The sequence below is a fragment of the Podarcis liolepis genome (genome assembly GCF_965112155.1).
Source record: "Podarcis liolepis genome assembly, chromosome: 10".
In the NCBI taxonomy this organism is placed as follows: Eukaryota; Metazoa; Chordata; class Lepidosauria; order Squamata; family Lacertidae; genus Podarcis; species Podarcis liolepis.
Window position 1 is genome coordinate 37,198,686 of NC_139562.1, and position 11,738 is coordinate 37,210,423.

The following is an 11,738-nucleotide window of genomic DNA, read 5'->3' on the forward strand; positions in this document are numbered from 1 at the left end:
AATGGGACACTGTATTATTAATTTTATTAAATTCTATACTACTGATATATGAAAATTGTTTCTGTGAAGCAAACCTCTTTTTACTTTTTACTCTCTTCATATATGACATATAATTTCCACTGTATATTTATTTGGAGAAAATGCTGTCTTAGAACAGCAGAGGAAATAAACAAAGAGGGGGAAAAATAATACATCACATGGACTATTCCTCTGCCCCATCACAATCTCACATTTCTGATTTTTCAAGTGTTGCCAAAAACAAACATTTGGAAGATAAAAAAACTATTTTCTGCATTATTGAACCTAGCAACATCTTTGTCTTGTTAAACTCTTGTTTGAGCTGTCAAATATGTAAAAGACAGACTAGTGCATGGCTTAGGATAAAACTAATGAGAAACAGATTTTCCTTGTAACCTCCAGGTCACATGTTCTCATTGTGTGAAATGGCATAGTAGCATATTGATCAGTGCTTTAAATCACCTGTCATTGGACTGATGCCCAAAAGACAAAGCCAGAACTATCACTTTATTGACAGTCTTGTGAAGCTTAAGATTTAGCAGTCAGGAAACACATCTTTGATTCTCGTTTTTTGGAATGCCTTCTGCAGTGTTTAACTTTGGAAGAGTCATGTCAGAAATGTGAGCATCCCAGTTCATTCTAGATGGATTAAATAAAAGTTCTTGCCCAAGGCATAGCCACATAGAGGGTGAATATATGAAGGATTCATGAGGAGTGTGAAACTACATCCATGAGTCATTATCCCTTATATTCCATTTTCTGGTTTCTTCAGCTGAATCTGTCTGTTGAGAGATTGTATTGCCCTGCCTTTCAGATCAGGACTTTACTTGTTTGCTTTCAGATTTTGGTGTGAATTTGCACCATTACACTAATGCACCACAACATGGCTGTACACCTAGCAAATTTTGATTTCTTTAGTTATAAAAAGAAATATATGCATGTGAGAGGGAAAGCATGTGGAACAAAGAGCCATTGTGGAAAGAAGTGAGAGGAACAGGCAGAAAGAAAGCAGAATAAGGTGAGAAATGAAAGAGTGTTGGACAGTGTTCTCGAAGCTCCCAGCATGAGTTTGACCAAACTGCAGGAGGCAGTGGAAGACAGAAGTGCCTGGCGTGCTCTGGTCCATGGGGTCACGAAGAGTCGGACACGACTAAATGACTAAACAAAAGTGGAATCCTTGTCATTCATCTGTCTTCCAGACCAAACCAAGTCCCCTGAGTTGTTGCTGCCATAAAGTGATATTTCAGAAAGAGAAAAGATCATAAGAGCTGCAAAAGCTTTTATCTAAATGTAGATCTTTAACACAAATAGCCATAGTGATAAAATTAGTAACCACAAATTGAAGCTTCAGTTCTGCGTGCACCTACCTGGGAAGCTGAAAACAGTGAGATTTATCATAATAAATAAATAAATAAATAAATTATTGCTTATAACCTGTCAGTCTGACCAGGTTGCCCCAGTCACCATGGGCAGCTTCCAACATAATAAAAGCACAGCACTAACATGCATACTGTTACACTGCAAGAGATATAGCTTCCTAAATGTAAAAACACTTCTATAACCTTGTCAGTCTTTATTGTATTTTCTAAACATGCTGCAATTACTATTAAAAAATCATTTTAGAAAAGATGATATTCTCTGATATGGCCTTGATCAAAAGTAAATTGCTCATCATGTCTGCTTCTTCAAGTGGATAAGTTGCCATATTTTTACATGGCATATGTTAGCACTTTTGCATAATGCTCCTGCTGGGTCAAGTCGTCTGGAATGTGTTCCTCCCTCTAGACTTCCTCCATGAAGAAAACATCTGCCTTGATTTCCTGTGTTCTTTTGGTCTTCTTTTGATTTGTCCCAAAGTCCATTCTTGTCTAAGCTGTCTCCTTTTCAAAATGACAGATGGGAACAATGTGTTTTAGAGACACGCATATGATAACAGTCATTATCCTTGTCACCCTGCCTAGAGGGACAAGAACTTATATCTCATCTCATCAAGATACTGATATCCCGAAAACACTTTCTTAGCTCCGTAGTCACAAAAGAAGGCATTGATGGTGGCAGTTCCTGTTCTCTGCAAAGAAGAGGAATTCCAGGTTATCTATTGAAGGGGGAGGTGGGGTGACTTTGGCCTCTTTGCTCCCTCTTTCAGGATTACAAAACTAATCAAAACCCGGTGAGAGAGGTTTTGATTAGTTCTGTTTCTGTTGCATGGTGTGTTCTCTCTTTTATCTCAACATCACTTCCCTAATCACTGCAACTTGAGTGACCTTAGGTTTAATTTTTAATCACAGTGAATTATTTTCTATCAGTCAAAACATGAGATACATAAACACACAGACACCCCTCCTCACCTCTCAGGCTCTGTCAGCTTAGTTTTGATTCTTAGAAAGGAAAGGAGAGCAGGAAAGTTTACGTGTTTAACTTCTTGGAAAAAAATTGTTGTTGTTTAGTCGTGTCCGACTCTTCGTGACCCCATGGACCAGGGTACACCAGGCACTCCTGTCTTCCACTGCCTCCTGCAGTTTGGTCAAACTCATGCTAGTAGCTTTGAGAACACTATCCAACCATCTCCTCCTCTGTCGTCCCCTTCTCCTTGTGCCCTCCATCTTTCCCTACATCAGGGTCTTTTCAGGGAGTCTTCTTTTCTCATGAGGTGGCCCAAAGTATTGGAGCCTCAGCTTCAGCATCTGTCCTTCCAGTGAGCACTCAGGGCTGATTTCCTTAAGAATGGAGAGGTTTGATCTTCTTGCCGTCCATGGGACTCTCAAGAGTCTCCTCCAGCACCCTAATTAAAAAAAAAAAGACCTCAGGAAGAACATGGAAGCTTAGTAGGTCCCTGATCTTTCTTGTTAATAATGTGATCTGGTCAGGAACATGGAATCATGACTGGAATAACCCCAATTCACCTTATTCAGCATGCACACAGAACTTACGCAGACCCCTAAAATATTTTGTATCACTTCATCCAAAGATCACATGGCAGTTCACAACATAAAAATACAACATTAGAACACAGAATACATAGCAAAACAATAAAAAACAAACCAATAAGCACCCTCCCACAAACATATTCAAAGGGCCATGTAATGTTGATCAGCCAAAGGCCTGGTAACAGAGAAATGTTTTCTCCCAGCACCTGAAGATATGTAATAAAGGTGCCAGGCAAGTTTCCCTGGAGAGAGCATTCCACTAATGTGGAGCCACCACAGAAAAGATCTGTTTTTGTGGTGCTGTCTTCAGGCCCTCATGGAGGAAGCACACCAAGAAGGGCCTCATGATGATTACAGGGTCAGGGTTGGTTCATATGGGTAGAGGTGGTCCAGGTTCTTAACCAAGTTCTTTGTATTTGCAGCTTTGCAAGCACTCTTGCTGAAATTCTGAACAATGGTTGTCCCCATAAACACACATGGAAAATGTTCATTCAGACAGTTGGGGGGGGGGTTCTAAAAAAAACCCAGCAAATGATTTATTAACTCAGTCCTTCACTCAATTTATTTCAGTAGAATACAGAAAGTTTTACAATTCCATTAAAAAAAAACCAGCCCACCAACAACAACCATTTGGATTTTATTTTATTTTTGCAATATGTTACTAATTTATAGAATCTGTTGCCAGCTTTCTCCAGAGAACACAATCTAGCATGTATGAGAATGAAAGCTTTACTGAAAAGAAAAATTAAAGTGAATTTTAAAGAAGAGTAGGTTAATGTACGATTTTATAAATTTGTAGAGTTATGGAACAGAAAATAAGCTGTTATTGTTGTGTTCCAGGGAGTATGTGCCATCTACTGGTAAAATAGGATTCTGAAACTACTATTTCCAATCTGTGTTGGATACTTACTACGTAAACCAAAGAGCTATTCTAAGTCTCCCAAACATGTAGGTATACAAAGTGGGATGCTTTTGTCAGAAACCACACATTTAATCTTGTAGGGTGACCTCTGCCCAATATCTTAAGGTGTCAAGTTTCATGAAAACTGCAGGTTATCTGCCAATTTGGGTTGCAAAGATACATTGGTTTTTAAGTGTGTGAACCTAGAGTGGTTGGTTACAGCAGCAAGATGGTGAATGATATATCCTGCTGTAAAAAGTACTAATTTGTATGTGATATGGATATTTCACATTTCCTCTGAGCTAGCAGAAAAAGTCTTCCCATCATACATTCTGCCTGCATTTAGTGAATAATGCTTTCTTACTGACACATTCTTTCTCCAACCTCACCAGAGACTCCCAGGCCTTTAATATAAGTCAAGGTAACTTGAATATACGGCAAATTATAATAAAAATCAACATTGCATACCGATACCACATAACTGCTTTAATATGTATGTGTCTCCTAGGTAGAGATTGGAACAGTAGTACCATCTGTAACTCGAGAGATTTATTTACCTTCTCCTCTGCCAGAAGAACCCGAAGAAGAAGCATCCACACCTAAGCTTATTGATGGCTCTTCACCTCACGGACCAGGAGTTCTTGGTCCCCATACACATGAAGGTTTGTAAGAGAGAGTTGAGGGACATGATTTTGACTTTCTGCTTCGTCTAGATTTGGGCCTATAATTCCAACACAAGCTAAGGAGCCTTTTCATCAGGGAATATGTAATGCAGTTTTCTATACAGGTTTGCAGTACGCAAACTTGCCTCCTTACCATCTAGACTTCTTAAATTATCTAGTGATCAGGGGGTGGGGGAGGCATCGTTGTGCTCTTATAACTACCACCAGTAGACGGAAAGAAGTATGGGAATGAATCTACGTTCTTCCCACAGAAGTTATCAGGTTTATGAGTGTGTGGACATTCAAGAGTGACAGATAAATTGGGCAATCTAATCTGTTTTCTTCCAGTTTTGAAAAGCAAATTGCTGATTTTGTGTTATTTTGCCAGTTATGGTAGAAGCTGAGCTGAGTTGAGCCAAGCAGTGAGATGTCAGTTGCTAGAGAAAAGGAAATAACTAAAGCCTCCACCCCAGAACACAACATTGATCCCTCCTATAAGTCAAACAAGCCTTAAAACTTGGTTGTATGTTAATTAAAATAATGTCACTAAATTTTAGGTTAATTAGTACTTCCTCCCTGGGCAATGTGGTTGAGAGTGTGGTGGCTAAATTCCTGCAAGGATGGGGTGAGCTCCGTTGTTCGGTCCCAGCTCCTGCCAATCTAGCAGTTCGAAAGCACATCAAAGTGCAAGTAGATAAATAGGTACTGCTCCAGCGGGAAGGTAAACGGTGTTTCCGTGCGCTGCTCTGGTTCACCAGAAGCGGCTTGGTCATGCTGCCCACATGACCCGGAAGCTGTACGCCGGCTCCCTTGGCTAATAAAGCAAGATGAGCGCCGCAACCCCAGAGTCAGCCACGACTGGACCTAATGGTAAGGAGTCCCTTTACCTTTTAGACCTGTAAGAAACAGATTCTAGTCTGGTTTCAGGCCAAGAACAATTTGGCCCTTTCCACGTAACCTCCTTAGTCCCACTCACGTGACCTTATTGGTCCCTGCCTACATAACCTCCTTGACCACAGGTTGCCTCACACCAGGTTCAGGGGTGACCAGTCACTGCTCAGGAACAGTAAGGGAAAAGAGACCAGCAGAAGCAAGGGCAGTGGAGTAAATGGGGCTTTAGGTCTCGAGCAACATGGGAGGTGGGAGGCCCTGAATTCCTTACTTCTGGAAAACACTCCAAATCCCACTAAAAAGAATCCAGTAACGTTAACCAGTAATGTTAAATATTGCTTTCCAGTCTATCCTAAACACCCACATTAACAGCATTAGACATATAAAATGGCATCATTTTGCACCATTATGTTCTATTTCCTATAAATATTTGTGATGTTTCTCAATCCCACCTCCTTTTTCAGAAGGCAATAGGGAAATGCAGAGCTCTTCCCAATTACATCCACATACCTGTTAATGAAGCCCTTTCATAAATTGGTTTAAATGCTTTAGATCATTTTCTTATGTTCATTCAGCAGTAGTTTGATGTTTTATTTAATAATCTACAGTTTTCAAGCAGTTTTTCCTCAAGGGTTGGTTGAAGCCTTTCCTGATGTCATTGTTCTGCATGAAAGATGCTAATTAAAAACAATTCTAAGGAAATTGAAGTCTCATGGGGGGGGACGACCAATTTCCTCAAATATCAAAAAAGCATGCTGGTTACCAAACTAAATGTATGCAGGTTTATTAAGTTTTAAAGGGAAGACACAGATCCTGGAGGTAGAATATAAAATGAAGATATCATCCTGACTATGACTTGAGAAATCTAGTATGGACAAAATACTCCATTATTCATAAGAGTATTTCCTATAAAACATTACAGATGTAGTGAATCACTAGGATTATTCAAGCAGCAATTTTCATATCCAGACCAATCTAATATACAAGGGAATCCACTTGATTTGATTACACTGAGTCTTTCAAAGTTGTTGGTTTTGAACAGCCACATTGCCTCCAATAATAAATCCACTTAATAACTTCTTGTGTGTTTATTTCATTTAATTGTAAATTTACAAAAGCATGGTTTGTAACTTTTAAAATAAATATTAAGGGCAAAAAACTGGAGCATTGATATTGTACACATGTTTGCATGTGCACCCAGTTGTGAATGGCGTAACACAAAGTGCATGAAATATTCAATATAACATTTCCCAATATCTGAAAAATATCACTATGCATTACTCCACAAATAGTGTAAATGTGGAACTTTTATCAAAAGGTGCATGACTGGTGATTATTCTGCTACACTAAGAGGAAAGTTATTCATGAGAACCTACACATGAGCCTAAACCTAGAACAGCTAGAATAAAAGGAGCCAAATGCTTTTCAAAATCTCAAACAGAACCTTAAACTGGTTCAGCAGGATACTTAGACCGTGTGGCTCTGGAGGATGGTATGGCTCTGTGTGAATTTGCAGCAGGTTAGATTTGACAGAAGTCATTCCATGTGTTTCTGAACAAGGCGAATCTAAATTTTTACAAGTGTATAACTAAGTGAATGGTTTCTTCTTTCACGTTTTAGGCCTCCCAACTTGTCTTCTGTGTATGTGCCTAAGTACTTCTGTCTACTGTGATGATCGTGAACTCGAAGATCTTCCCCCCTTGCCGAAGGAAACCACACATTTCTACTCTCGCTATAACAGAATCAAAAGGGTCAACAGGGATGACTTTGCTAACCTAAGTATGGATGACTTTACTATTGGTTACTACACTTTATTTTATTGCACGCTATGCAAAGTACTTTCGCATACTGAAAGATAAGTGCATAGTAGCATACATCTTCTGGACATAACATCATATTGTGAACTATAATTTGGAACTATTTGCATCCAAAGAATGGTGATTGTCTGTCCTCCCCACCCCCACCCCTGGTGTTGGTCTTTAAAAGCAGGTAGAAATGCTGTAATTATTTCCCCCGCTTTGGTTTTCCCTGACTAGGCAACTTAAAAAGGATTGACTTGACTTCAAATTTTATATCTGAAATTGATGAAGATGCCTTCAGGAAACTACCACAACTTCAGGAACTGATACTTCGAGATAACAAGATAAGGCAGCTTCCAGAATTACCACCAACCTTGATATTCATTGATATTAGTAACAACAGGCTTGGTCGCAAAGGAATCAGACAAGAAGCATTTAAAGTGAGTTCTGTATTTAACTGCTGACTAATTTGAAAAAAAATCCCTCTATTTGACTAATAAAAAGAGTCATTATAAGAGCAGGAGGGAGTTCTCTCATAAATGAGAGATAGTTATTCCAGTGCAAAACAACATGGTGGCAGAGGCTTAATTCCTAAGGTCAATGTAGAAAGGATCATGGATTAGGCACATATTATTTTCCTCTTATTTATTTTATTTTATTGTGCACTGCTTGATTGTGAAAAAGCTCCAAGCAGTTTACAAATATAAAACAATAACATTATCAGTAAAAACAACCAAAACATTTTTTGTTAAATCAAAATTTGCCACTAGCATGTATTTTTAAGCAACCTGTGCCATGCACATATACATCAAAACTGATACAGAAGCCATATTTTTGTACTCAAATTTAATGCTCAAATGGAAAAAAATACCTTGCATGAAGTCACTGTCAGAGTAAGGTGGCAGCTGTATGGCTGCATGGTATGATTCTGTCTTCCGTGCTCTGAGAACAACGGGAAAATTGTGCAGTAATAAAGAGAGAACTGCAGTGAGGTCAAGCTCAGTCTTATGGCCTGAAGTAGCCAGGCTTTGCAAACTTGAAAACAAGCAAATAAAACCACTAAGCCGATTGTTCCACACAACTGGAGCTTTGACATTCATTGAATCTCTAAAAAGAATCAATCTTGGTACAGATGTTTAAAATGATTGGCTGAATTTAAGTGTCTGTACTCATGTGTGGCTCAGAACGAGAACAAAGAAATCACTTCTTTTAAAAATAATAATAATAATTTTTTGTTTTCTTTAGGATATGTTTGACTTGCACCATCTTTACATCACTGATAACAACTTGGATCATATCCCACTTCCACTCCCTGAAAGCCTCCAGTCTCTTCATCTGCAGGTGGGCTAAAACAATCAATAAATTCTTTTGGATATAGTGTTTACTGGATAAGAAGTGTGCCAAATTTCATACAAATAGGTTCAGGGGCTTTCGTGCTAGGAAGAACTAAATATCATTTCCTCTTGTTAGAAGTTGGACCCATTGGTTACAAAGGTGCTCTCTCCCCCTCCGCATCCTCGTGCTTTTCTTAAATTTGGAGACATAAATTACATATGTATACACAAAAAGTATCAGGTGTTAAACCATAATTGAACAACAAATCAACAACACCAGAACTGGCTTATGAATATAAAGAACAATTTCACTGGAATAAATATATACCCTCATAAACGAACTAGACAATGGGCAAACTAAAGTGCAATGTGCATAACCAAGCATGGAGATATTCATAAACATAGAATGTACCAGTGTCTCTCTCATTGCTGTACTGGTTATGTATGCAATAAATATGTCATAACACAGCTGGAACAAATAGTCGTTCACTGGAAGCACAAGGCAATAAATGTAGGAGTGGTTGCCAGAAGGCGTTCTTCAAGTGGTTAGCTGGAAATGCAAAGCCAAATGATCAATTGAAGCCAAATAGATGAGACCTGTTCTCCGGATATTATCCAGGTTTCGCAGCGAGCTTCATCAGTCCATGATGCTAATCACTCAACACTGTTCGCTCAAGACAAAAGGTACTCACAGGCACAGCCTACATATGGTTTTGCAAAGCTGCTTCCCCCCATAGCATGGGGAATGTGGACAATGGTAAAATCATGTCCTCTGATAGCAAGCTAGACCTGTCAGTCACAACAGAGTTCCTCCTCTGTGGTCCCTCTAATCCTGGTGTTCTCCCTCCTCCTATCCTCCCAACATAGTGGGTAAGCTTAGACACATTGGGCCACATCCAGCACTTCAGCTTTCCTGACGCAACAGACATCAGTGTGTGCAGTGTAGCTTCCTTTCCCCATCCTGTCACCCTCCGACCTTCCCACAAAATCAGCTTGGAGACGGAGAGGACACCCTCCAGAGCAGATTCTGGTATATGCAAGAGGTGGAGAGAAAATGGAGGTCCTATAGCACCAGTGGAGCCACATACATGGAGCATTGGATAAAACCAATATCTGGTTGCAGCAGATATTTGTCTGCAGCATTATTTTGATGCCTGGATATCTAAGGTGCCACAAAATAATAATAAATAATAATTTTATTATTTATACCTTGCCTATCTGGCTGGGTTTCCCCAGTCACTCTGGGCAGCTTACAGCATATCTTAAATATATATATATATAAACATCAAGTGTTAGAAACCTCCTGATACAGGGCTGCCTTCAGCTTGTGTAATTCTTTATCTCCTTGACATCTGAAGGGAGGGCGTTCCACAGGGAGGGCACCACTACCGAGAAGGCCCTCTGCCTGGTTCCCTGTAACTTAGCTTCTCATAGTGAGGGAACAGAACCAGCAGAAGACCCTCAGAGGAGGATCTCACTGTCTGGGCTGAGTGACGGGGCTGGAGATGCTCCTTCAGATATACTGGACCGAAGCCGTTTAGGGCTTTAAGGCATAGCTGTCAACATTTCCCTTTTTAAAAGGGAAATTCCCTTATTCCGAACAGGATTCTTCGCAAGAAAAGGGAAAAGTTGATAGCTATGCTTTAAGGGTCAGTACCAACACTTTGAATTGTGCTCTGAAGTGTACTGGGAGCCAGGGAAGATCCTTTAGGACCGGTGTTATATGGTCCCGGCCGCTGTTTCCAGTCACCAGTCTAGCTGCCACATTCTGGATTAGTTGTATTTTCCAAGTCACCTTCAAGTCCCATGTAGAGCGCATTGCAATAGTCCAAGCAGGAGATAACCAGGGCATGCACCACTCTGGTGAGACAGTCTGTGGGCAGGTAGGGTCTCAGCCTGCATACCAGATGGGGCTGGTAGACAGCAGCCCTGGACACCAAATTGACTTGCGCCTCCACAAATAGTTGTGAGTCCAAAATGACTCCCAGGCTGCGCACCTGGTTTTTCAGGGAGTCCCCCACATTCGCCCGCCCCTTGTCCCCCCAAAACAATACTTCTGTCTTGTCATGATTGAACCTAAACCAGTCAGCTGCCATCCATCTGCCAGCTGCCTCCAGACACTCAGAGTTCCCTGCTCTTATTATTATTATTGATTCAATTTCTCATCTGACCATCACAAAGCCCTAGGGCTTTGACTTGTGCCTCTTTGATATCCCACTTCACCTCTAAAAAAACCAAAATTCCTCTGAGGCATCCTGCTTGGCCCCAGGATCTATCCAAATCCAGTGCACGCTATTACTAATTATTAGGTTATTGTCGACAAACTGACATTTAAATTGGAATTTAAATACTGGCTTTAATAAATCTTTTGTTTTCTTTTTAGAACAACAATATACAAGAAATGCATGAAGATACTTTCTGCAAAATGAAGGATTATTCTTACATCCGCAAATCTCTCGAAGACATCAGACTAGATGGCAATCCCATTAATCTGAGCAAAACCCCTCATGCGTACATGTGTCTACCCCGTCTGCCTGTTGGGAGCCTTTTTTAGGCTTAGGCCATAACAAAAATGTAATGTAACATAATTTCTTTTGCAAGTATGCTTTCTAAAGCAAACTGCTTCAAAAGCTGCTGACAGTATGATATGGTTGTATTGGTGTAAAATAATAAGTAAACAGTTGCAGTCAGTAACGCACAGTGCTGAATACTAATTCATTCTCTATTAAAATACACCCTGCTTCCATATTGTAACCAGTGCATTGTAATCAGTGCAGAATAGCTGACATGATAACTATGATGAAAGGAGAAGGGAATGAATAAGTATTAGAGAAACTGAATATTAATGATACATGGTTCATAATTTTATCCACATTAAAATTGTAATAGTAAAGCTATAAGAATTGTATATAAATAGAAAATGACCCATGCTACCTTGTTTTTAATCATATTCTATATGTAAAGCTTTTCCATAATTTTTTTCATAAAAATGTAACAAAAGTCCTGTCTGGATGAAACCAAAGCTCCATATAGGCCAGCGTCCTACTTGCTATAGAGGGCAGCTAGGTGCCAGATCAGGTTATTTTACTAAAACATTAATATTAAACATAAATATACTCTCTTGTAAAATGTTGAACACTGCTTTGTACTAAAGAGGAAACATGGAAACTGTCCTTATACTGTATAAGTAAAAAAATGTACACCAA

General features: G+C 39.6%; 1 protein-coding gene across 4 annotated transcripts in view; it reads left to right on the plus strand.

Annotated features, from left to right (window-relative positions):
- EPYC (epiphycan) overlaps positions 1–11,738 on the plus strand; it is a 30,753-nt gene extending 19,015 nt beyond the window's left edge. For all 4 annotated transcript variants that reach the window (XM_083463036.1, XM_083463038.1, XM_083463035.1 and 1 more), the window contains exons 3-7: positions 4,355–4,508; positions 7,020–7,178; positions 7,436–7,638; positions 8,444–8,539; positions 10,916–11,738. In XM_083463036.1, coding sequence (XP_083319162.1) covers positions 4,355–4,508; positions 7,020–7,178; positions 7,436–7,638; positions 8,444–8,539; positions 10,916–11,086 — 783 coding nt within the window. In that variant the 3' untranslated portion in view covers positions 11,087–11,738. The remainder of the gene's footprint in view (positions 1–4,354; positions 4,509–7,019; positions 7,179–7,435; positions 7,639–8,443; positions 8,540–10,915) is intronic.